General features: G+C 55.2%; 9 protein-coding genes across 9 annotated transcripts; 2 read left to right on the top strand and 7 right to left on the bottom strand.

Moving 5' to 3' along the window:
* Positions 1-517: 517 nt before the first annotated feature.
* Positions 518-1,337, bottom strand: A1O3_08884 (uncharacterized protein; the record flags this gene model as incomplete). Its single annotated transcript, XM_007738980.1, has 3 exons — positions 518-715; positions 801-1,067; positions 1,125-1,337. Coding segments are annotated over 3 exons (678 nt in total), but the record flags the coding sequence as incomplete, so codon positions are not given.
* Positions 1,338-3,881: 2,544 nt separating this feature from the next.
* On the bottom strand, positions 3,882-6,335 carry A1O3_08885 (uncharacterized protein; the record flags this gene model as incomplete). The annotated part of the gene is made up of 1 exon (XM_007738981.1): positions 3,882-6,335. One exon carries the CDS (start codon positions 6,333-6,335, stop codon positions 3,882-3,884), a length of 2,454 nt encoding a protein of 817 aa, XP_007737171.1.
* Positions 6,336-6,826: 491 nt separating this feature from the next.
* Positions 6,827-8,128, top strand: A1O3_08886 (uncharacterized protein; the record flags this gene model as incomplete). Its single annotated transcript, XM_007738982.1, has 2 exons — positions 6,827-7,405; positions 7,508-8,128. The coding sequence occupies 2 exons, from the start codon at positions 6,827-6,829 to the stop codon at positions 8,126-8,128; spliced, it is 1,200 nt and encodes a 399-aa protein (XP_007737172.1).
* Positions 8,129-8,274: 146 nt separating this feature from the next.
* Positions 8,275-9,297, bottom strand: A1O3_08887 (uncharacterized protein; the record flags this gene model as incomplete). Its single annotated transcript, XM_007738983.1, has 2 exons — positions 8,275-9,107; positions 9,255-9,297. The coding sequence occupies 2 exons, from the start codon at positions 9,295-9,297 to the stop codon at positions 8,275-8,277; spliced, it is 876 nt and encodes a 291-aa protein (XP_007737173.1).
* A 1,390-nt stretch (positions 9,298-10,687) lies between these two features.
* Positions 10,688-11,854, top strand: A1O3_08888 (uncharacterized protein; the record flags this gene model as incomplete). The annotated part of the gene is made up of 2 exons (XM_007738984.1): positions 10,688-11,447; positions 11,562-11,854. 2 exons carry the CDS (start codon positions 10,688-10,690, stop codon positions 11,852-11,854), a joined length of 1,053 nt encoding a protein of 350 aa, XP_007737174.1.
* A 1,033-nt stretch (positions 11,855-12,887) lies between these two features.
* Positions 12,888-14,786, bottom strand: A1O3_08889 (uncharacterized protein; the record flags this gene model as incomplete). Its single annotated transcript, XM_007738985.1, has 2 exons — positions 12,888-13,153; positions 13,262-14,786. The coding sequence occupies 2 exons, from the start codon at positions 14,784-14,786 to the stop codon at positions 12,888-12,890; spliced, it is 1,791 nt and encodes a 596-aa protein (XP_007737175.1).
* Positions 14,787-15,222: 436 nt separating this feature from the next.
* Positions 15,223-18,657, bottom strand: A1O3_08890 (uncharacterized protein; the record flags this gene model as incomplete). The annotated part of the gene is made up of 2 exons (XM_007738986.1): positions 15,223-17,940; positions 17,998-18,657. 2 exons carry the CDS (start codon positions 18,655-18,657, stop codon positions 15,223-15,225), a joined length of 3,378 nt encoding a protein of 1,125 aa, XP_007737176.1.
* Positions 18,658-19,627: 970 nt separating this feature from the next.
* On the bottom strand, positions 19,628-22,669 carry A1O3_08891 (uncharacterized protein; the record flags this gene model as incomplete). The annotated part of the gene is made up of 1 exon (XM_007738987.1): positions 19,628-22,669. The coding sequence occupies one exon, from the start codon at positions 22,667-22,669 to the stop codon at positions 19,628-19,630; it is 3,042 nt and encodes a 1,013-aa protein (XP_007737177.1).
* An 833-nt stretch (positions 22,670-23,502) lies between these two features.
* On the bottom strand, positions 23,503-24,993 carry A1O3_08892 (uncharacterized protein; the record flags this gene model as incomplete). Its single annotated transcript, XM_007738988.1, has 1 exon — positions 23,503-24,993. The coding sequence occupies one exon, from the start codon at positions 24,991-24,993 to the stop codon at positions 23,503-23,505; it is 1,491 nt and encodes a 496-aa protein (XP_007737178.1).
* Between the last annotated feature and the right edge of the window lie 692 nt (positions 24,994-25,685).

Genomic DNA, 25,685 nt, shown 5'->3' on the forward strand with positions numbered 1-25,685 from the left:
GAGACAAATGAAGGCAGCGATATGGAAAGAGGCGAGGAAACAGCAGATTGACTGCGCCGATGGAAATGGATATGGGAGAATCCAGGTGCAAGCGCGTAGAGATAAGATAAGCGGTCACGTGCGCGGGGAAGTTCAGGGCCGTGAGGGGACTCTCTCACGTGAGACGTGACGCTAGCCTTATCGGGCGATATCACAAAACATGAGGGACTATTTACTGTACATACAAGTCAAGATGCACGAGCTCTGTTCCAGGCGATCCCGGGCTATACAGCCCCTCGAGAGTCTAGAGTCAGAGCCTATAAGGCGTGCTGTGATAACAAGCACCATATCCGCCTCTGAGTTAGCGGCTGCCTTGCAGCAGCAGGGCCCCATTTCCATTTTCATTTCCATTTGATTTATGATTCATGATTCTGCTGAGAACACACCGTTCCCACCTGTGCCGCCGGGTCTGCAAAAGATCACATCAGGGACGGAGTTGCGTCGGTGTGGAAATAGTCCCTCCCGAGTCCGCAACCTGACCAGAGCCCGTGGTTCCTCCATTCTTGTCTCTACTCGTCGTCAGCATCTCGATATGCTTCCTCAGCGACCGGTTGGCTTCTTTGAGTGATGCGATCTCCTCCGTTTGCAACTGAGCCTTAGACCTAAGCTGCTCTAGCTTTTCTTCACTCCGTAGCCGGTGATTTCGTTGTGCTTTGCGATTCTGCTCTTTTCGTCGCTGGACGCACCTTTCGTCAGCCCGCCTCGGCTCGCAAAAAGACAGAACGGAGATGCAGGCAGTACACGGGGTTACCACCACTGACCTCTCTCTTTTCACGGTCACAGGACATGCAGGAATGATGGTGCCGATGGCTTCGCGGTGAATGTGCTGAATTCTCCATCTCGGTGGCGGGGCTCTCTTGAATGGAGGAGTCGGTCTGCATGTGCTGAAGCAGCTCAGTATCTGGGTTGCTGATTGCATCCAGCGGCAGTGACTCCATTGGCGAGCCGACCATCGTTATCGAGTCTTCGAAATTGACTAGACTATTGTGGTGGGAGTTGGACATGAAAGTCTGAGGCACTTCGGTGGTCTGTAGGGCTGTCAAATCAACTCTGGCAACACCCTCATAGGACTGTGTCTAACTTACTTCGGTCATCATCCCAGAGCAGATGCCTACGGTCATGTTATAGTAATCCAGAGTCTGCCAATATTGCCCAGGTATGTAACTGTAGGTCGGGCTGACGGGAGGTTGCGATCGCTGGGGAGGGAGGTTGCCTGGGTGGAAACATGGCATGAGGCTGTCCATGTTGGCAATCGAGTGACCATGCTTTCCACCTGTAATTGACAACTTTTCTTTCATTGTTCCAGAAACACCAGGCCGTCTGGACAAGGAGGCCAGTAGCTTCGTACAATTACGCAAGACAGAAACTGTTCAAGTCCACACTTCAGCCTTGTACTCTGACGATCATAATAAGAACAAACGATCAATGGCAAGCCCACCAAAGACCCTGTGAGGCGAATGCGGGAGCGGGAGAAGTAGTTAAGAATAAAAGGAAGTGGTAGAGAATTGTCCACAACAATCAAGGTTGGAACATCAAGCGCTGGGCACGTCTTTGAGACTGTGAATATAGGTATAGGTATCGGAGATCGGAGAGAGGTTGACAAGATCCAGAAAGCAAAGGAAGGGAAGAGGCTCGAATTTAGGCACATTCGTCGGTTGGCGGGTATCCAGCACAGCGCCCGCGCCCAACGACTACAAAGCCGCATGCAGGATGCGGGAGGAGTTTCCTGTGGGAGAGCACACCAAAGTACGAATGCTGCTTATCGAAGTGACGCCCATTGCCCGATTATGGGCAGCGGATCGTCTCAGGGGGTGCAACTCAACCCGACATGTGTGGAGCCACGTGCTTGACGGCACGATTCAGAAGAGGATTGTGAACTGTAAAACTGATTCGAGCTCTCAGAAGGATCGACGGGGGAGAAAATAGGAATAGGGGCAGTGAAGCCGTGATCACTGTATCAGGCGCCCTGTTGGGCGGTTGGCCGTCGTTGCGACTCTGATGGAAGTCGACCATGTGCGGGAGGCCGTGGGGAGGGCCTGGCGGTGGGAAAACACCGAATCCCTCTGAGCGTAGCTCTCTCCATGTAAGACGCTGGGGTTCTCTCTGCATTGCCCATGGGAGAGTATTCGACTTTGGCAGGCTACAGCCTGCCACGCACTTGATCATTGGACACGGCCAGTAGAGTGGGAGAGAACTAACAGGGGTAGTTGGCCTGATCCCTGTAGTGAAGAGGGTTCGAATTCCAGGATTTGCTCCCCGCTGCGATAGTCCAGAACGTGCCAGTGGAGTTTCAACGGATTGCTAGTTGGCCTTGCTGTATTGACATCTGTGGATGTGCTGAGGAGGAGGAGGAGATGCGATGCAGTTGATTGATCTGTCACCCCGTTGCCTCTTGACCCCTCTTTGGCATCTGCAGGTTGCTCATTTGCTCGAAGTCTCTGTGGGCTTATTTGTTTCTCCCTGGCCGTGCTCGCTTGCATTCAGAACAGCGTGACCACATCCATCGGCTGGGCTGCGGAAGGCAGTTACCCAACTTCACCTCCCCAGAGACCAGGATTGAGGCCCAGCCACATGTGCATGTGTGCCTGGCGTGGGTTTGTCGGATTTTGTCAAAGTGATTCTGATCCAGGAGACTGCGGGCCAACATTCAGAGCACAAGTTCCCCTATATGTCCCCCTCCAACCTAGAGCGCAATTGAGTTGATTGTTTCGCCGTGACAACTGCAGAGTCCCAAACCTTATGGGCAAACCCACTTCCTATTCACTTGTGAGCTTCACCATGTGGTGATATCATGTAGATCTGGAAACAGGAGCTCTCCCATCTTCAGATAACTTTTCCCACCCCTGTGAGCGGGGTATAGCACCTGTCCCGGGCGAGCTGAGCTGGCCGAAGTCGCCCGGGCCTGATGAGTGCTTATCTTTGGAGTGTCGCTTGAACTCCTCCAAGGACCAGGACCCTGCCTATTGTATACGACCTCAGCCCCAGCTTGTGTCAAGTCAAGATAACCGAGACCCGCCGAGTCCCCAATACCTGGAGATGCCCCCTCTGACTCAGCCAGCGGCATTGGATAAGTCAGCAAAAGTCACTCCCCCTGGTGCCCCGATGTTGTATAAGCCGAAACTTAGGTCCAGTCAAGGATGAGGACGGGGAGATGTCGGGACGCTAGAAGTCTTCAGAGCACTCGATGCCTGGGTGTGTAAGTGTAAGTCCTAGGGCTCGTTCCCACGGGAGCGTCGATACTGTACAGGTACATGCAAGAGTAACCACCGAGTGCGATGACACCTGTTAGGTGCCTGTCTAGCTGCAAGATGTCGACCGCAGGTAGCCCTGCTGCCACTGGAAGTCCAGACTCTCTGCCTCTGTCAGCGATAGCAATCGAAATGCCCACGGCCCACACTGGCAGTTCAAACGGAGCTGTTGCATCGTTGACCTCCCTCGATGGCCAGCACATGCTTCGCCCAAGGCTCCTCAACAGGCTTGCATCTTCACATGGTCTAGTGCATGCCGCGCATTGAACAATCTTCGACTGCCCCGGGCCCTGGCTTCGACGCGCAGGCCTGACACATGCCGTCCCGCGAACCGGAATCACCGGCCACCAAGGCAGTCAGAGATCCAGCTGGGAACCGGGCCCGGATCCAAGACCTCACAGCGCAGGGACGGTAGAATAGAGGCAAGAGAAAAGGTAAAGGTAGCAGGTTTCTGACCAATATCGAGAAATGCCCTTTGGAAGGGACATACAAGCGTCTTATGCTACTCACACAGTCTGGGATTCAAGGGTTGATCCCTTCACCCCAAGTCCTGTGCCCCTGGCCCGTGTCAAGACCGCGATCGTATTGTACAGATCAGTCCATCTCCATGTCGCTTTCTTCTGCGTCGCCGTCGCCGTCCAGCTCAACCGACTCATCATCGCCCATGTCTTCATCGCTCCTCTCAGCCAGCAGATCTTGTGTGATCTCGTCGTTCAGGTCTTGCTCCGAGGTCCGCGTTGCTTTGCTGGCTCGGCCACTGACAAGATTGTTGACGCGCACCGGTGGTTCTCGCTTCCGAGGCTTCTTGCGTGTCCCATTGGCGGCAGCTCGGACTGGTTCTGGGGCGACATGTTCTTCCAGGACCTGCTGACGCTGCTGGACTCGCGCATTGAACACGGCAACATCGCGGTCTCCGCCCCAGACTTCCAGGCGTCGACCGGCCCTCTTCAGAACCTTAGTCCAAGTCTCAGCTTCCTCGCCATTGTCGTCGGGTTCATACCCGGGCGGAACATGACCGGGATGGCCTTCGACATCTTCACCATACCATCTGCGAGCAATCAAGCCCGCGAACCCCACACCGTCGTTCCCTTCTTCCTCTTCGCTGTCATATGTGGGAGCTAACTCGCTGATACGCCTCGCTGCCTTGAGCAGCCATCGACCCCCCTCCCTGAGCTGTCGGGCTTCTTTAAGAGCCTGCCTTCGCCGCCGTCTCAAAGCCCAATCCACTCGCCGCAGTCTATGTTCCTCAAGTTCGCGCTGGTACCCTGTTCTGGCCCTTGACTTGGTGACTGATCCACCCGCCAATGTCTCCCCTGCTCGGCCCGTGCTTGAGTCCACATCATGCTTGCCCCGGTGAGTGCCGAGCTGACTGTTGCCATAATGGTTACCGCCCGAGTGCAAAGGCTGGGGAGTGCCTCGATTGCGATCCGCCGTATCCGGTGTGGCAGCGTTTCGCCCCGATTTGAGCAAACTTCGAGGGCCGTCATTCTGTTTGGCACCTCGGGATCGCGTCGGCGTATTCTTTCCCTTGACACGCTTGTAGCGTCCGCGTCCAGGATGTAGCTCGACCGCTTCCCAGTCATCGTCAAGGCTATCTGCTTGTCCACCGAGCGGAGTCATCACGTGTCCAGGTGGACCGAAAGTGTCGGGCGCTGGGGAACGCCCAAAGCCAGGGCTCCCGCGCGAATCGGCATCAGATATCAGAGAATCGTCGTCCCCATACAACACGCCCTTCTTGAGTCTCTTCAAGACCTTGTGGTCAGGGTTGCTGGGATCGGCCATCATTAGAGGTGGCTCGTTTGCAACTTCCAGCATGATTCGTTTTCTTTCCTTGGTCATCTTCTCCGCAAAGGTGATTTCTTCTGGAGGGTCTGCATTCTCGGCATCCCCTTCCTCCTCTGTGATGTTGATCAATTTCGGGACGAGTTGGGGGATCGTGTCAGGATCGTCAGGGGATTCATCTTCTTTGTATTCGCCAGGACCGTACGGATTTCGCAAAGCATCTTCTTTGGTGAAATCTGATTCCAGGTACCACCACATCAGCCACAGGAATGCCCTGGCTCGACTGGCGGAGGAAATGGTCGGTCGCATGGCAAGGTCAAAGAAATCAACCTTGTCAGTGAAATGTGTTTCGCTAACGGTGGGCGCGTACTGTGAAAGAACAAAGATGAGGTTGACGGGATTGGTCCGCGGAACTGGCTTTGTCTTCAGTGCGGCGATGGTACGGGGTTCGTCTGTGTCCTCGCTGGCACCTTTCAGGATGCTCTTTAATCTTGGGGCATCCTGAAGTGACTTGTAATCTTTCTGGCTCTTGTAGGCTTGCAATGAAGGGATGGAATGGTATGTTCTCAGTTGCGCCCTCATCTCTGGGAAGAAGTTCAACGTTGTGTTCATCCTGCCGACATTGACCAGGAGGCAAATCATGGCCATGTTCTGTGCAGCCTGTTCATCGATTTGAAGCCTATCCTTGAGGATCTTGCTTGTCTTGGAGCTTCTAGCCATGCAATCCACGTAGATCTCGGAAAAAGTACATCCTTTCTGGCCGTCGCTAATTCGGGTGAAAACTGGTTTGTTGTCCTCGGTGACGATTTTGAGGAATTCAAATTGGATCTCCTTACGCCACAGAGGAGTGCCATCTGGCTTTTTGATGTGTCTGATCTTGCTGCCCGAGTAGACGGAGCCCACGGTGCCGTTAGCTTGTCTCCTGGTCCCTACTGCCGTTCCTACTACTGTCTTGGCTTCTGGATCTGGGCTGGCCTCCGACTTTTTGGTTCTGGTGGTAGAGATGACGCTGCCTTCATCCTCTGTCCCATCTTGAGGCGTTTCGTGAATCCAGATCGCACCACCCCTGGGCTTTGTCTTTCTGCCTGTGGATGTCCTTGCACGACCTGCCCGACGTCCACTCACGGGTGTCAGACTTGAAGAGAAATCTTCTGCATTCTGAGACTGGTCGGGGTCTAGGTCTGCAATGTCAGGCTTAGTGTCTTCGGGTTGGTCATCGATGGTGTCTCCGTCCGAGGGCGCTGGGGAGGGCTCGCGGGAAGTCATTTCGACTGGCTGTTTAGGAAGGGATCAAACAAAGCCAAGCGGTCATCCTAGAGTGCTGCCGTGGAGGAGATGGTTAGAAAACGGTTGCCTGGATAATGAGCGAAATCATGAACGCGATGGAAAGATCGACTCGACGCCGTGTCTGGCTTGACTGTCCCTGCGACGCTCCACGGGCGTCACTCACTGCAGTACAGCACTAAAGACGCGCCAAGTACCATTCGGCAAACCTTCTCTGTAAACCAGGTTAGGACTAGCTAGGACTAGGAGTATACTAGCAGTAATTGAACCACTAAGAGCATATGTGGCCGCACCCTCATTGTTTACCAGGGCCTGGCATTGTCACACCGTCTTTTCAGGCCGCCTACCGGGCATTAAGGCCTAAGGCCTTCTGGGGTTCCTGAACAGCATATAATTAATCTGTCGTCTGGTGAGTTTCTGGGGGAAAAGTACTTTCTCTCATCTCCTCCACTTCGGTGCATGTCCCTGCCAAAATGACCAACTGGACTCTCGGCGAGAGATTTCATCAACGCTATCCTCACCTGAGCGGGGTGAAGGCTCTGTGGGAGACGAAGTGGAAGCTTCCCTGCAGCTTGGGTGTCTACCCCTTCCATGACGGCAAACTCGAAGACTTTGCGCCCATTTTTGAGAAACTGATTGAGGATGATGTTAATGATGCTTACTCGGACTCGTACACCGAGTACTTTCTGCCCACGGCCGAGAGACTCACCGATGCCGCCATGTCGGCTCAGGCGTCGGACCGTGCCAAAGCCGCGGAGCTCTTCAAGCGGGCGGCGTGCGTCTACCGCATCTCCAGGTTCCCCTCGGTCGACGCCGGGACAGGGTTGAAGAGGAAGATGTTCGAGAACCAGAAGCAGGTCTACTTGCGGGGAGCAAGTCTTTGGGCAGACCCGATCAAAGAGATAGTGATCCCTCACCTTGCCGCCCAAGGTGAAGACGGGACAGATATACCGTTGTACGTCAGACTACCTTCAGGAGCAAGCAGCACCAACAAATGTCCTGTCGTGTTGCTGATCACGGGGCTTGACGGCCATCGACCAGACAACACCGGAGTAAGCAGTTTTCCTCCTCCTCCTCCTCCTCCTCCTCCTCCTCCTTCTCTTCTTCTTTCTTACATGCCTCGACACACTAGACACACTAACGGACCCGTATAGCGAACTGACGAGTTCCTCGCTCGTGGGTGGGGCTGCGTGATCACCGAGATCCCCGGGACTGCAGATTGTCCTGCTGCGCGGCGCGATCCCCAGTCTCCAGATCGGTTGTTTAGTTCCATCCTGGACTGGATGGATCAGCAGCATTACCTCAACATGCAGAAATGCATCGCGTGGGGACTATCGGCTGGCGGGTACTACGCCATCCGGGTCGCGCATACGCACCACTCACGACTGGCGGGAAGCATCGGACAGGGAGCTGGTAGCCACTTGTTTCTGTCGCGAGAATGGCTCGAGCACGTGGACGACCATGAATACCCGTTTGTTCTCAGCGAGGCCTATGTGGCGAAATACGGCTACCAGGACTGGGAGGAGCTTCTCGAGAAGGCGCAGAAAGACTTCAGTCTGGTCGAGAGTGGGTTACTGAACAGGCCTTGCTGCCGATTGCTTCTTGTCAACGGCACCTGGGACGGCCTCATGCCGATTGAAGACAGCGTGTTGTTGATGAACTATGGACGACCCAAAGAAGGCCGCTTCTACGACCGGCTGTTCCATATGGGATATCCTCCTGCGAATGAGAGCATCTATCCTTGGATGGAGTCGGTGATGGCTACGGCGGGATGAATCATGAGAGCACAGAGATCCAAGAGAGACTGTATCACATAATAATGAGAATTGCTGTTTGTGATTTGGGAGCTTGATGGTCAGAATTGATGTGCGTGATTTTGGGGTTTGATGGTCAGAGTTGACCGTTCGACAGGTTCGTGTCACTACCAAGGCCTCACTCCGTCCTTGTAGACGAACTTGCCGACATGACTGTCCCTTTTCCCCTCGACAATATCCAGAATCAGCTGGCCCGACACTTCCGGGTCTTGTGCAGCCCCGCCAGCACTTCTGGACTGCTCATCCTTGCCGCGAAGATTCGAGCGAACCAGACCCGGACAGACGGCGAAGACTTTGACGCCGTGAGCGGCCAGCACCTTGGCATCCTGCACAGCCAACATATTCAGCGCGGCCTTGCTGGCTCGGTACGCCGTCGCACGCACGGAGTACGTGAGGTCCTCAGCCAAAGCCAACGACCCAAGACTGCTGGTGATATGCAGCAGGTACGGCGACTGCAGGCGTGGCTCTGGCTTTGGCTCTGACTCGGACTCGGACGGTATCAGAAGCGGGTTGAATGACTCTGTGACCCGAGCCACGCCGATCACGTTTGTCGGAAGGGTCTGCTCGAGCTGCTGGGTGAGGCTGCTGCTGCTGCTGCTGCTGCTGCTGCTGTTGGGGATGCCATCCTCTTTTCCCGGCACATAGACGCCCGCATTGTTTACCAGCACGTCCAACCTGCCAAATGTATCTGTGACATGGCGCACTGCTGCATCGACGGACGCTTGGTCTGTCACGTCCAGGGTCACCGTTGACAGGGTGCCTTTGAGCAGAGAACTCGTCGGGTTCGGGTTCGAGGTCGATGCTTGCTCCAACTCCTGCTCCAGCGTCTCCTGTGCTTTGCGGCCGTTTTCGCGGTTCCGGCTGCCCATGATGACATGGTACTTTGGCGAAGTGCTCACCAGGACCTTGGCTATCGCGTAGCCGACGCCCGAGTTCGCTCCTAGATGACGGAAGAAGATTCGGAACGTCAGCCCGGTGAAGTCAGACACGCTTCAGGGATGGGATGGGGTTAGATAGACATGACGTCCAGTTCAAGCCTGAAGAAGATCTGTCTGTCTGTAAACACTACACTGCCATGCAAACTAACCGGTAATCAAGACGATGGTCTTGGACGAAGAAGGCGAAGCCATGCTAGCAGTTGGCCTTGTTTGTTTGTATTTCCGTTGATTGCGGATGATGGCCCTCCTTTTCCTGTAGACCGGATCGAGCTCCCAGGAATTTACAGGTAGCGAGATACAACTCAACGAGACAATTTGCGCCGCTGCCATTGCCATCGCCATCACCATCATTCAATAAATAGGGCCTGGTATCTCCGACCTTTGACTGTCTTTCCGGGCTTAGACAGTATCTCCGTCCAGTGCATTCCCATTCCCTCCGGAGTTTGGACCTGCCTATCTCGTCGAAGACGGGGAGAGGGTGTGAGGTGAGGTGGACGGATGAAATCCTGATTACTGTATCCGTACCTATATTGTACTCATCCACAACCCTACGATCCAGGAAAGTACTAGAGTGCTAGGCAGCAAGGCAGACGGAAAGACCATCTGTGACATGAACACCAGTCGATTCTTGTTAGACGGGACGATTCAACTTTATTTATCGAAGTGGGCGTCTCCGGACCCCAGGCGAGCCTCGCAGAGACTAGACACTCGAGACAGACAGCCTTGTCGAACCCGAACCGCGGCAGAAAGAAGACTTAGGCTTTGTCTCGGCCCAACAGTGCCTAGCTATCCGTAGTTAGGACACGACACAACATCGACCTCCTCAACAATAAGAGTATGTAATTATATAGTAAGAGAGATATGTTTGATCTCACCCGCTTATAGCCGTAGCCTAATTACCATGTACCTTTTGCAGACATATTCATTCAGTCCAGTACAGTGGTACAGTGGCCAACTTGTGGATAGAAGGATATAAAATTATGTACGGCACAACATGGATACGGACGGTCTCAGATCTACAAACACAGGCATCATTACTAATTAATTCCATATTGGTGATATCATATTCAAATGAAATCAATAATAAAAACTATTTAATAGTATGAAGTCCAGTCTGACTAGCTGGATATCAAACTACGTTGCCCACCTACCTACCTACCAGCATCTCCTCGTCCACCGCAGCATAGCTCAGAGACGAGACGACATTCGATTCCTCTCGATCAAGGAGAAGGAGATTGAGCTTTCCGGTAACTATTACGGTAACGGCACATCCGATCCGAGCCTTGGTTAAGCTATTCCGAGGGCAATTAATCCCACCACTACAACAGTTGGATTGATATCAGATATCAGATATCAGTCCTCCGTCTTCGCTACTATAGGCACGAAATTGACCCTACCCTACCTTAACGACTTGAAGAGCGCCACGGCATAGAAGATCACGAGACTAGGTGCCCGACGACCACGGCCACGACAGCAACAGCGACAGCGACAGCAACCAACGACCACGACCACGACCACGACAGCACAACGACCACAACAGCGACCACAACAGCAACCAAAAATGTCGACTCTTCCCAACACGATGCTAGAAGCGCTCGTGTTCTCCCCTCTCCGAGTAACGGTGCACCGCACCACGATCCCCCAGCCGCGAGAAAACGAAGTGCTGATCCAAGTGGCCGTGGCGGGCACGAACCCGAAAGACTGGAAAGTGCCGTTCTGGCGCGAGCGCGACAACGGCACCAACCAAGGCGACGACATGGCCGGCGTGGTGGCGGCGGTGGGCGCGGCCGTGACGCAGTTCAAGCCGGGCGACCGCGTCGCCGCCTTCCATCAGATGATGACGCCGGCCGGCTCGTACGCCGAGTACGCGCTGGCAGCCGACCACGCGACCTTCCACCTGCCGCCGCACGTGTCGTTCGAGGCCGCCGCCACCATACCACTGGCGGCCATGACGGCCGCGCTGGGCCTGTTCGCCAGCCTGGGCCTGCCGGAGCCGTGGGTGGCGCGCTTCCACCCGGATCGACTGCCGCGAGGCGGCATCGTCGTCTACGGCGCCGCCAGCGCGGTTGGCGCCTACGCCGTCCAGCTGGCCCGCTGGGCGGGTATCCATCCCATCATCGCCGTCGCCGGGAACGGCATCCCGTTCGTCCAGGGCCTGCTGGACCCGGCCCGCGGAGACGTCGTCGTCGACTATCGCCAGCCCAATGACCATGTCGTCCGCGACATCAGGAACGCCGTCCCGCCCGGCCAGAGGCTGGAATATGCCTTTGACGCCGTGAGCGAGAAGGCCAAGTCATCGTACCGGAATATCTGTCAAGTGTTTGCCACGCAAGGGCAGGGCGGTGCTGGTGCCGCCGCCAGTGGCGGTGGTGATGATCATGTCGGTGGTGGTGCCGGTGGTGATGCCGGTGGTGGTGTCGGTGGTGTCGGTGGCGGCCATCTGACCCTCGTTCTAGGCGACGTCCTCGACGATCCCGACATCCCCCCCACCGTCCACAAATCCTACACCATGGTCGGCTCCGTACACGACAAAGACAAGGATTTCGGATACGCCTGGTTCCGGCTGTTCGAGCTCGGCCTCAAGGACGGCCTGCTCGCCCCGCACCCGCATACCGTCGTGCCCGGCGGCCTGGGCGGTGTGGAGGAGGCGTTGAGGAATCTCAAGGAAGGGAAAGCCAGTGCTACGAAATATGTCGTGCGTATTGCTGATACGAAGGAGTTATCTGGCGAGGGGGAGTCGAAGTCCTGAGTCGAGGAGTTGCACTCGGCGAGGGGGAGTCCTGATACGAAGGAGTTGCAATCTGCCGAGTCGAAGTCCTGAGTCGGAGCCGACATTGAGATCAGATGCTAGATCAGATGCTAGATGCTAGATCCTACATGCTACATGCTACATCCTAGATTCTAGCTTCTATACTGGCTAGGTGCTCGAGGCTAGAATATAGGTGCTACATTCTATACGGACTAGATCCTAGAGACTAGGTGCTAGAGGCTAGATGCTAGATGCTGGATGCTAGAACCTACACTGACTGGGTGGACTGGGTGCTAGATTCTAGAGGCTAGATGCTAGATGCTACATCCTAGATACTATGTGCTATATGCTAGAGACTATATGCTAGAGACTATATGCTAGAGACTATATGCTAGAGACTATATGCTAGAGACTATATACTAGAGGTTATATGCTATATGCTAGGTGCTAGATCCTAGCTCCTAGATCCTAGATCCTAGATGCTACATCCTATACTGACTAGGTGCTACGTGCTACGTGACTGGAATGGATAAAATATATGTATATATCTACCTAAGGTGTATATGGAGCACTGCCTTCCACTGCACTGTTTACCACCCCAGTGCTTGGGTAGATGGTAGATGGTAGATCAAATAAGATGCTCGGTCTGCTAGTCAAGACAAGGCTGTTGTGTCTGATATGATATTAGTGTGGTGGTACAGGTACAGGTACAGGTACAGGTATAGGTTTAGGTACAGGTACGCACGGCACTTCTCGCCATATCAAACTGCTGTAAATGGCGAGGAGGAGGATGAGGAGGATCTCCCTATTGCAATCATCTTAGACACCTCAACGTAACCGTCTCCTATTCCTATTAGACCACAACTCAACAGAATTCACAATACTCACGGGCACAGCTGCTTGGACTCGTGCAACCGCTCGACTTTCGATGAATGACCCGGCTCGTAAGGCTACGTCAAGGCAAACTCGGAGCAGGACTCAACCGCTCGACTTTCGATAATGACCCTGCCGTAGGCTATGTTATGGCAAACATCTATCCCCTCGAAGCAGGACTCAACCGCACCACCTTCTCCGGATTCAAAAGTCCCAACGGATCCAACCCGACCTTGAGCCTCCGCATCGTGTCGACCGCGTCCACCCCCAACTCGTCGATTAGCCGGTCTCGCTTTTCCAGCCCGATGCCGTGTTCGCCGGTGATGGTGCCGTCGGCTTGGATCCCAAACTGTTCGACTTCCAGCACCAGCTTTTCCGCCTTCTCTTTTTCCGCCGGGTTGTAGAAGATGGCGGCATGGACGTTGCCTACAAGGATACATGACATGATCAGTCATGGTCAGGAGAACTTGACATGATTCATGTTGATAGGGTACCGCAACATCCACCAATCCAAAACTGAGGACTTCAACTCACCGTCTCCGACATGGCCACAGCACGCACCCACCAGTCCGCTCTCGGCCAGTTTGCGATTCGTCACCTCGACCACCTGGGCCAAACGCGAAATCGGCACGGCCAGATCGGTGCCGAGGAACTTGTCGTCGGGGTCACGCTTCAACGTCATCAAACTCCAGAGCATGGTCTTCCTGGCCTGCCACAGCGCATCCGACTCTTCCTGGTCCTTGCCGAACTGGAAGGAACGACAGTCGGCGTCCCTTGCGATCGCGCGGACCACGTCGACCTGCTCGGCCACGACGGCGTCAGAACCCTCGAACTTGAGAAACAAGGCCGGCGCCTCGTCAAAATCCTTGTGGCAGTATCCCGATCGGTTGATGGCGCGCATGGACGGGCCGTCCAGCAACTCGAGCGCCCCGAGCGGAAGACTCTTCTGGACCATTTGGACCGCGGCGTCGACGGCGTGCTGAACGGTCGGGAACGAGACCACGGCAACTCGCACGTTGTCCGGCTTACTGGTCAGTTTCAGCGTCGCTTCCGTCACGAGGCCCAACGTGCCTTCCGACCCGACGAAGAGACGAGTCAGATCGTAGCCGGCGGAGGATTTTTTGGGCCTGCGTCGCGTCTTGATCACCGTCCCGTCGGCCAGCACCACGGTCAACCCCAGCACCCAGTCCTTGACCGTGCCGTGGCGGTACGCCGATGTGCCGGAACAGCCTTGGGCGATCATGCCGCCGATCTGGGCGCCGGGGCCCGGATCCGGCGGGAAGAACAGGCCGTGCCGGGCAAGGAGCTCGTTGAGCTCGAGGTAGCTGACGCCCGGCTGCACGGTCACGTCGAGGTCGCGCTCGTGCACCTCCAGCACTCGGTTCATGCGCCGGAAATCAATGCACACTTCGCCGTGGATCGCCGCGAGAGTCGCTTCGAGACTCGTGCCGCCGCCGAACGCGATGATGGGCAGGCGCCGCCGATGGCAGACTTGCACGATGCGGCTCACGTCGTCTGTCGTCTGCGGGTACACGATCAGACATGGTCGGTCGAGCTCGCCGCGTGGCGCGGGCGACCAGTCGGTGCTGGAGCGGGCGATGCGCGCGCTGAGCGTGTCATCCACGCCGTCGGCACTGAGAATGCCCACAAATTCCTGCTGCGCGCCGAGGATGTTGGACTCGGAGAGGTCGTATTGTGGCGCAGAGACGGACTCGAGGGGCGAGGTCGAGGTTGAGGTCGAGCCTATATCTCGTCCTGCGTCTTCAGGTTGTTTGGGATTGGGTTCAAGCGCCGATAGCCCGCCAGAATAGTAGAGCACCGTAAGTACCGCCCCAGTGCCGACGAACACGCCGCCCAGGAAGTGTTCGGTCCCTTCTGCGCCCGTACCCTGAGACCCCCTCGATGTCGTCGCCGTCGCCGACTCTGAGCTGTCTGAAAAGGCCCGCCGCCATGGATGACAATGTCCCGCCCGCCCGCTTCGAGACTGTGCTCTGTACACACAGAGACGCGGTCGAGCTGGTGGGCATCGCAGGAGGGTTCGAAGGGCAGATTGCACCATGGCCGGGTGAATGGCCTGGAGCCGGACTGGAAGGGCAATCGTAATCGAGGGAGAAGGACAGAGAAGGATACATGGTAGAAAGAAGAAAGAAGCAGTAATACTAGTAGTCTTAAGGCCGAGGTGAAAACGCGAGCCTCCTTAGCTAACCCTTGCTGCTTGATTCGCGTCGACAACATTAATCACTGTAACCGTCCCTGCAAATATGGGCACTGGTAGCTAACTTATACCTGGTTTGAAATAGCGGATGGACAGATACACGGTGTGTGGTACATACGGAGTACAGAGTAAACGTTCAGCAGTTGGCTAAGGTGCGTCCTACAGTACGAGATACGAGGGTGGTGCCTGCGCCATCTTCGATCAAGAAAATATCCAACTAGATGCCAGATACCAGATGCCAGATGCCAGCTGCTCGATGGCAGGACTGGCGCTCTACTCTCTACGCTTTCACCCCATCAATCTTTCCCTCCCCGTCGACTTCCACCTCCCCCTCGACCTGATCTTCCGAGTCGGCCTCAAAGGCCCCCCAGCTCTCAATGTCGACCAGGTGACTCTCGCCCAATTCCTCCTTGACCACCAGCACCATTTCGTCCAGCGCGGTCAACAACCCCACCAGAGCCGACATGGCCACACAATACTTGCGAAACCCCTCCTCCTTGCGCTCAATCAGCTGCCGCGTCACGGGCCCAAGCAATTTTCCGACATGCTCTTCCTGTATCCGACCGGCACCAACACCAACCCGGTCGTTACGCTGGGAGAGGGAAGTATCCGCCGGCCCGTGAGTGTGGGCCTGCACCTTGACAATGCGATCTCGGAATGCCCGGACCATCAGAGGCGAGGGGAGCACGTTGGGCAAAGCTTCTCCCGTCTGCAGGCTGTGACTCAACAGACTCAGCACCGACATCAAGTCCCCCACAAAGTGCTCGCCAAACGCGCCCGAGAGCAGCCTGAACCGCTTCTTGAATACGTCCGGAAGACCCGATGAATAGGTAAACAATTGGGACAGGTGGAAATTCGCGTTGCCGGCCAGCGTCGTGATCCGTGACAGGCCGGCGGCGGTAAAGTCGGACGAGGAGAACTCAAAGCGTAGGAGCTGGATGGGGCCGGCAATGGCCCCCAACGTATCTGCGGTCCCGATGCTGGCCTTTTCCAGGCTCGACAGCAGATCCGGATTCGACCCTCGCTTGGCTGCATCCTGGGTAAATTCCGTGACGAAAAGGGCGTAGAGATCCTGGAAACCGGACAGCGTCCTAGACAGCACCTTCCGGTAATGGCGACCTGCTGAAGGTGGGCGAGGGAAGTACATGACGATTGCGGCCGCCCCGAACCCGATCATAACCAGCAGCATCCGCCGCCAGAAAACGGTATAGCCCACGCCGGGGTTGCCATAGCTGGGGATATGGGTGTCTACCCAGCTGTACGCCACCGTGAGGTAAGTGGTTGCCGTCGCGATCACAGATGCCTGAAAGAAGGCTGGAGGCCCAAAGAGCCGAAGCCACATGTAAACGATGATGAACGGAATCATGACGGCCGCGATTCCATAGGGGCTGCCCGGTCCGTTTCCAGCTCCGATATACCAGGCAAGCATGCCCAAGATACCCCCAATCACCGTGCCGACCATACGCAGAATGAGACCCCAGGTGAAATCTGCCGCATAGGGGACGAGGGTAATCTGTGCCATGATCAACCCCCACAATCCTTTTTCCCGGAAATAGAACCCGGCACTGGAAGGGAGGACGGCGGGAATGCCCAGGGCAATGGTCACAATTAGCACTCGGAGAGCAAACATGCCTTCGGTGTTGGAGAACCACTTGGTCACACCCAGCAGAAAGCGACCCGTGCGGCTACGGGTTTTGCCTCGACGAAGGTGGATGGTTTCAAGCTGGTCGGCCGCCGTGGGAGTGGCCTCGGGCTCGGCAACCGACTTTGCAGGCTGCACACTGTTCTTGCTGATCTGGCGGGTTGGTTGGCGCCGGAGTGCTGGGTCCGACTCCTCGCGCTCTCGTTCTAGCTCCGGGTTCACGGGCGTCACCTGGGGGGTGGATTCCCGGCCAAAGACCCAAGATGCCAGATGTCGCAGTCCCGTGGGTAGCCACACCCTGGCCTGGGTTCTTTCCTCTTCCAGTTTCACGACCTGGGCGACCAGATGCTCCAGGGCGCGCGCGAGGCTGAGGATGCGCTCTTCGAGGATCAAGCCGAGGACGACGCCTCGCATGGGTGACATGCCGCTGTTCGGAGGTGGATCAAAGAAGCCGTGCTCGTCGAAATAGTGGGAGTGGGGATCGAGGAGCCGTGGAGGAGTTTGCGCCACAAAGGTCTTGGATTCCTGGCGCAGCGATTGAAGGATCTCGCTATGCTTCCTGCGGGCAGTCTGATATGCTTCCGGTGACGGTCGGCCATAGAATTTCTTCTCGTTGACCATGGTTAACGCCTCCGCCACCCCTTCTATGGCGGCCGTGCAAGTGCTCAGAAGAGGATCACTGGTCTCTTGGAGAGCCGCCAGGCTCTTCATGACCAACTCTTCCGATTCGGCGTTCTGGAATAACCGTGCAAAGTCAAGCTGCTGGGCGAGCTGGTGATGGCCAAATCTGGGCTGATTGCCTGGAGTGTCCCCTTTCTCGTACGCCTCTGCATGCTCACGAAGACGAGTCATCCGAACACCGGCCTCGACACGAGTGATCTGAGATTCGACAAGGGCAGCGAACGCAATGAAGACATGCTTCAATGGTTTCGTCAGGAGCGCGATATCCTCGGCGTTCCAACGACCGAAGGAGACGTCCAGAGGGAGAAAGGCCAGCTGTGATTCGAGGGCTTTGTAACTCGCAATGCCAGATGCTTTGGCTTTCCGTAGCCGGTCAAGATCCATTGGTCCTTGAGAGTTCCCAATCCCGATTCGGCATGCGTCGATAAACTCGGCCATTGGGACAATCAGTTCCTTGACGTTGCTCAATACGATGTGCGATGTCGATTTGGGAAAGAACAGGATATTGCAGACGGTGCCCACCGCGACCGCAGTCGCCGCAGGTTTGATTAAAGTAGTAGGGATCAGTGGCACAAACGAAGGGAGGATAGGCCCTGTGGTCAAGAAGATATCGGCGACAATGATGCCAAACATTTGCACCAGCACTAGCTTCGGGGCCGCGACACGCAGACGTGCCTGTAGACTTTTGTGAGGATGGCGACCAAGGATCAGCTGGGATGGGGGCCGACTTACAAAGAGATAGATGAAGAGACAGATCATGCAGAAGTAGACGGCGGTGACTCGCGCATCAAGCATGAAGCCGTCGTAGATCAAAATCTGGGCGTAGGAGGTTTGTCCCGTCAACTGGGCCACGTTGGTGGCGTTTCGAGTCGCCTCCTGCTGAAGCTGGCCCAGGCGCACATTGGTCTCGGCCTGAGACCTGGCGGCCAGGGCTGCCTTCATGGTGATGAGGCCCCAACACCAGCCCAGCGCCATTCCCAGCAGGATGGTGGCGCCAATCATGACCTGGAGCAAGACGATGCCGGAAGGAGGAGCGATGAAGAGCACGATGCTTCCAAAGAACAGGGCTTGGCCTTCGGCCCGCAACGTCGGGTTGATGACGATGAACAGCGTCAAGATCCATACTGCCACGGACGATTTGAACAGTTCTTTGAGATCCTTTGCGTTGAAGTGGTCCAGAATCGGGGGGAGCTTTGCTTTCGCTTTTTTGTTGGTGTTGGTGTTGGACCGCTTGGCCGACTCGAAGAAGGAATTGGAATTCGGCTCCGAGGCAGTCTTCTCGTTTGCCCTTGCGTCTGCGTTGACGTTCTTCTCGTTTACGTTTGCGTTTGTGTCTGCGTTTCCGTTTGCGTCTGCGTCTGCAACTGCGACGGCATCCTGACGGCTCGACATTTCTCTCTCTCGAAAAATGCGGAATCCAGCCAAGGGAAACCGGAGCTGGTCCTGTGCCTCCTAACTAACTATACCGGGCCGCCATGAAACGAAACAGGGGAATGAAAAGACCGAGACCGAGACCGTTGTCAGAATGGAATGGGTAAACAACAAAACACTATTATGTATGTATGTATGTACAATGTCCAATGTACATTAACAGTAGTAATAACAGTAATATGTGGGACGAGCGAAGAAACTGGGAGTGAGCAAAGAGCTGCCAGTGCGGCAGTCATTTGCCCAGATCCGATGTCAACAAGACACAAGAGATGCGGCAAGATTGGTCGGTGGCCGGTGCGTGGGTGCGTGGTCGACGGCATAATTGCAACATTAATCTTACATAATTCTTTCCCATCTTGCTCTGGGGGGAATGCATAAAATGCCATGCCCAAATGACCTAGGGTTAGGGTTATGACCTAGGGTTAGGGTTAGGCCACCAGTCGCTGTTACAGTACTCCGGACACAGTCCAGCGCCTATGGCCTTAGTCTCTATGCTATTAGGTAGGGAGTACAGCACCTAGATGGCACCTAACATAACATTAGGAGGACGAGGCCTAAGGAGCCCTTAAAGCTACCTACCTAAAGGTAAGCAAACTACACTTCCTGTCGCCTATCGTGGCCTACATACCTCCGGGGGGCATCGGTGCGCATCAGTGGGAACTCCTACAGTACAGGTACCAAGGCTGAAACCATACAGATTGGCTCCCCCGGCATCTGTTGTCTTAAGAAAAAAACAATCTGTCATCCCAACCGCAATGGAATTCTCATCTCGACTGGATTATATCTTATATCCGGTCTGTTGTCTGTTCTGTTTTGTTCATTTCACTCATGATGGTCATCCGTCGAAATTCATTAAGACGCCTTGTTCATCACCACCACATTCACCAAAACACACATGTTGCCATCCTCCCCGATCAGTCTCCGATCAGTCTCAGTCTGTACTCGATTCCCCTCCATCCACTTGGTCCTCGTCGTCATCCATCTCCGCCGCATCTGGCGTGACAAGCTCAACCGCATTGGTCACTGCCTCCCCATGCGCCGGCCCTGCTTCTTGTCCGCCCGTGACCGCAAGCCGCGGCCCATCAACCTCATCCTGCACTAGAATGTCCGGCAAGGCGAGAGCAGCCAGCGACCCAGGCCGGAACTGCTCCCTCAACCGCTGAATCCGGCGAATCAAATCCCTCGCCAAAGCACCCATGTCTTCCAATTCCTGGATGTCATGCTGCTGCCCAGAGCCGGTCTGTGGTACAGGCTCCAAGCCAGACCCTACTCGGGGGCTGGTGTCATGAGGTTGGACTACTCCAGGATATTGGGTGTTGAGACTCGTGAAGAACTCTACCAATCCATCAATTGCCTCTTCTGCCGTTGAGGTGGCCCCATGCGTGCCAGACTCGGCTCGTCGTTCTTCCAGTGGCTTCCGTACCTTGTCCTTCTTCTTTTTCTTGTTCTTCAGTTTCTGGGAAGCCGACTGGGCGCGAAGGAACATCTCTGACTTCCGCTTGCATTTGCCTGTCAGCATTCGGTGCCAACGACAATTTGGGCAGAAAAACAGTGAAGTGTCCGAGGCAATGCTGCTGCTTGGACTTGTGAAGGTCATGGGTAGCCCGCCACCTGTGCCACCTGTGCCACCTCCGACTTCCGCCTGTGGAGCTCGGCATCCTTTGCAGGGACACGGAGGATCAAGTGCGTTGGTACAGTCACCACACACGTTAATCTTGCACTCAACGCATTGTCTCATCACTGCTGTACATCTCCGTCTGTGGTCTCCGGGGGGACGAATCGTGGGGCAGAAAATTGCCTGGCAACCTTGCCATTGGGGCATCGTCGGGATCTCCGAGGGGGCTCGGCGGCGAGGTGCCGTGCTTGCTTCGACGGCGGGTGGCATTGAATGCGTCGAAGGCGTGGGCGATGTCGAGCGGGAGAGTGGGCCAGTACTGTTGGACGCGGGCGAGAGCGGTCGATGAGGCAGATCGACCTCCACCAAAGGAGCTCGCAGTTCCCGCAAAAACTGTCCGACCTCCGAGGGGATTGGGGTCGTGTCCCGTGCAGATCCTTCCATATCTCCGGATCGAGGCTGTGTCAAAGGTTGTACCTGCAGAAATGTGGAAGACATCGGATGTGATGCCTCAGAGTCATGGGTTTTTGTGCTTCGTCCGGCCCCAGGCTCAGTATTGGCATATTTTCGGGGTAGCATTTCTTTGCGGTGGCGCATGAGCGTCGTCAGTAACTTGAGGGCCTTCTGACGCGACCTGTATTCTTGTTTTTCCACGGCAAGATCCTTGTATCCGCAGATCCTGGCCCTGGCACGGTCACCAATGTCATGCTTCAGACACAGCGCGGTTGAACAAGCCTTGCATTTGACCTTCCAGTGCTCGGAATTGTAGCATTCTTCGCACAAGACGCGAGGCACCGAGACGGCATGGTGTCCTCCACAATTCAAAGCAGCCACAGTTTGGAAAAGACTGTCGATCGAAGACCAACGACCTCCAGGGCCTTCTTTGGTGGGGCTTCGCGACGGGGCCCCCAGGGTCGGCGCGTCGAAAGAATCAGACTCTGGCCGATTAGGGTCAAATTCGGCATCCTCCCATCCTTGCCCGGGCGGAAGTGGTGCTGCACGAATACGATCAGTGTCCCGACTGAAACTGCTACCAAACGTGATGCCACCTCCACCCGAGAAGACTGGTTCGGTACAACACCATCTGAACTTGATGTTGGGAAGTGTGTTCATCATGATGCCTTGAGCACCGTTCCCGGCTCCAGGAGGAGGCATATCATGGTCTTGCATGGAGCAAGGAGAGACAGCACAACCGGGCGCCCACCAGAATCTGTTTTTCTCTTCTTCGGGCGCATTCTTGTTTCGCAAATATGGCCGGTCGAAGGCGCAACTGGCACAAAGCGTTTTCCGGCACCCCGAACAATGCATCATCACCGAGCACTGCTCGCATCTCTCGAGGATGTCTGCCGAGCAATTCTGGCAGACGATGTTCTGGACAAACTTTCGGTGAGAATCACGGAGATGGGTGGGCATCGCCTTGCCTTCAAGCCCTGTTCCAATGGCCTCACCGTTGATCGCTTCTTCGTCAAACTCCCAACTTCTACAATCACGTTTGCGTTTTCGACCGAGAGCGTCATTCGAGGCCTTGGGCTGTTCCACGGGACCCAGCCAATTACGACTTCTCCACAGTCGATCATAAACAACCCACACTTCGCGAGGGTCCTGTGGCATCCGCATTTTGACATATCCTCTTCTGCGATAACACCGAGCGCCAGGGGTGGTGCACCAGGCAGTATCGGTCCAGATTCCCAGTTTGTGGCAGGTGAGAACCAATTCATGCGTGGGTTCGCTGTCACTCTCCTTGCGCGCCAAGCTGCTTGGTAGATACGGTCGTCTCCTATGATGCCGACACCTGTAAGTATATAGACTCTGCAACGCAAGCGTCTCGAACCCAGGTGGACCGTGGGCGGCTGTAGATTCTCGAGCCAGGGCGTGCATCTGCAGCCACGGATTGATATGATACTTCAACGAGACGTTCTTGCAGCCTCGCACCGACACGTGTAAGAGGGTATCTCTCCTCAAGATGAGGACAGTCGAGGTCAAGGTCGCGCCACTGACTGCGGTGTTGTCCAATTCGAGGCTGACCAGCCTCGTGCTGAAAGGATTGATGATGTTGAGGAGGATTTGATCGAGGGCATAGTTGCTGGACTGGCGAGGGCCATTGAGTGTGCCGGCAGGGGCAGCCGGCGCCGGCGGTGCTGGGGTGACGGTTGGCTGGTATAAACGCCAGGAGATGTACCGCCATGAGGTGGGCGACTTGGAGAAGAAGTCCCGTAAGGAGGAGGAGGTTTGGTAGAGTCGGAAGATGGTCTCGGTCGGCACTTGGACAAGTAACGATTCAAGTATCGGAGGGTTGCAGGTAATTAGGAGCTCGAATGGCGAAGGGGATGTGCGTGTTGACCCTGCTGTAGCGGCCATAATGAGTAATGCCGTTGGACGGTGATGGCCCAAGTCTAGAGGCAGTCGAAGACCGAGCACACATATTTCAGTTCAGGAGATACTGTCAAGAGAGTGCCAAAAGATGGTAGTAGATCGTAGCCGTCGTAGCCATAGGCGAGTCCAAGAGTTGAGGTGGTGCTGTGAATTTACGCTGCCAGTGTGACATGGCGTGCAGCCTAAAGTGATGCTGGTTGCAGGTAGGTTTGTCAGAGGCGCAGGGTGAAGGTCACGGTCATGTGACAGGCAGGTTGACGGCAGCCTTGCCACAGGATGACACAAGCAGAGTACATTTCGGCCTCCGAAGGTCCGCGAGTTGAGGTTACATAAATAAGCAATCACAAACAGTACGGGAACAGCCTTCTTCTAATATGGCTTTTGGAGTCTTCTGATCTTTTTCCAAGTTAGATACTAGAATGCCTTCACTGCGAAAAAGGGATGTTCTCGGTCGGTCCCAGGCTTCATCAGGCAGTGCTGCATCAAAACGCTATGGCTACAGCTCTCCGGCATATCCAAAAGACCTCTGGCACTATCATCTCGGCTAAGCATCCAAGGACTAGCGATTGAAATGCACTTTGGGGTTCATGGTATGCCCGATTAGTCGTCGGATCAGATGAAGCGCTGTGGACATGTTCATATTTGCCTTGCAGAAGCAACCGTACATCTTGGCATCTGTAGCCTTACATTGTGGAAACATGAAGGACATCGGACATCCAGCCCGCCATCCAGCTGCCTAGGTGATGCTACCCGGGAGCAGGTTGCCATGAAGATCAGACCTCCTACCTCATGCTAAATGCAATGAGCCTCTAGCGCAATCACCCCAAGCAACAACCGTCGCTCGCTCTTTGAAATGCTCCTTGGAAAAATTCCTCCATAGCCATATAGTGAAACAGAATCCCGCCCAAGACTGCAAGGTGCCAGATGTTGTGGCTGCCCCCTACATAATCAAACAAGCCAGGCGACCACTTCTCGGGGATCTGACTTGCATAGATGATGGCTCCTGTAAGATATACCATCACACTCTTCGTCACTGGCGCATAGAAGTAAAAGGTCCAAGCTGCTCCCCGTGTGTAATTCAACTGCACGACCGGAGCGAACCCGGTGACGGCGAGAGTAACAAAGAAGGCCACTCGAGCCCATGCCATATCGGCGCGGTTAAAGCTCTCTCGCCAGGGTAGGATCACCCCGGCTATTCCAAGAATGGTTGTCATGGTCATGTAGATCGTCCGTGAGATGGGTTCGCAATAGAATGCCGTCCACTCGGTGCTCAGTATACTGGCCGCCACCAGAAATGAGATTCCAGTATAGTCGACACAAGCGAACCGGTCAAGTAAGCATTTATCTGCGATGCTGTTCATAGTATGCCACATTGTTGAGCAGATCAAGCATTTACATGCTGCGGCGAAAAAGCAGGCGGCCACAAAAACATCCCATTTGCTGGACATGGGAAATGTTGACGACGAGGGATAGTAGTAGAAGGCCACGGCGAGGACAACGATCAAGCCTATGCCGTGAGACCAGATATTCACGGTCTCATTTGATGGCTGGAAAGCTGATGTGATGCACTCGAGCTTTGTCCTGTTAAACCGATAACCACGGAGAATGTGGGGGTTGTTCCTCCAGGGAATTGGCAGGTCGTCGTAATGTATCAGCCTTGTCTCCGCAGCGCGGCTCAAAGCATGAGTAATCGAATCAGAAAGTAGGTCTCGAGCACGAAGAGCCTTGTCAATGCCTTCCTCAAATATCTCCCTAGTCGCGTTCAGGGAGTCGTCGACTTTTCTCCAACCGGAGTCGATGAGCTGTTTCTTGCGTGCATGTGCGCGAGACTCCAGCTCCGAGAGGTATGTCTCCATCAATCGCATGCCCTCTTGAGCCCTCTGTTCCAGCGTTTCTCGAGTCGGCATGACATCGTTGTATTGGGTTTCCAATGTCTCAACAAGCAGGGAAGCACGGTGTCGCGCTGCCCCCCATAGAAGCTCTCCCGAATGGTATGGTGAACACGAGTCCCTCACATCTCTTAGTGCCTGGTATGCACTTTCGAGTTGGGCGTCAAAATGAAGCAGACTGTCTTGCCGATATCTCTCCAACCGGTCCAATCTGCTTTTGAGCTCGGTCAGAAAAAGGTCAACCCGCACGAAGACAGCATCAGCACTACAGATGCTTGACTGTCGCCGTCTCGATGTATTATAGGAATGCCGCCGGCCCCTGTAGCGCAGCGGCCTGCGCTCATCTTCACTGGACGGACTCGAATCCCGGCAACCAGCTGAGGGCGACTCAACCGCTACTGCGGGCATAGTGCAAGACATGTCGTCTTCGTGTGGCTTCACGCGGCAGGCTTGGAGGTCTGGAAGAGGTTCAACGTCGATGATGGCAGAGTTCGTCAGTTCGTCAGTTCGTCAGTTCGTCAGGGTCAGATGGTCATTGAAAAGCGAGGCGGGGTGTAGCTTGGGGTGGCGACGCGAGCTCGGACGATTGTGGCTCAATGTCTTGAGACGTCGAGAGTTTAGACGGTAAGGACTGACTGCGAAGGAATGGATGATTTAATACCAGTACCCGTAGAATTGAAGTTGGGTGGCGCTTTGACAGCCTGACGTCGTGGTAAGAGGCTGAGTCCAAACGATGAAGCACGTTTGATTGACGAGGAGAAGCACTGGTTCCGGCAGCTTCGTGTCATTTGAGCTGGTTGACAGGCTTTCGCGGGGAATGACACAAGTGACAGCAAATGACAGCCAACAACGGGCAAATGGCCTACTAGCACTACTATTCCTTAGCCACCGCCGGTCGCGGACTCGCCCGTCGTAGGAGTTCGATCGTACAGTCTCATATCCATTGCTGCTCGACTTGCCTCTTCACATGCCATGCCCGTCACGTCCAATTGGTACAAATGTGCTGGCCTTGTACCTTACCATCACGGTGTTGGTCCTCGCCATGCCAGACCAAACTTTGCACCGCGAACTACCATTGGATACGAGGTTCTTATCAGAAGGCTCACGTCGGC

The sequence above is a fragment of the Capronia epimyces genome (assembly GCF_000585565.1).
Source record: "Capronia epimyces CBS 606.96 chromosome Unknown aczIQ-supercont1.8, whole genome shotgun sequence".
NCBI lineage: Eukaryota > Fungi > Ascomycota > Eurotiomycetes > Chaetothyriales > Herpotrichiellaceae > Capronia > Capronia epimyces.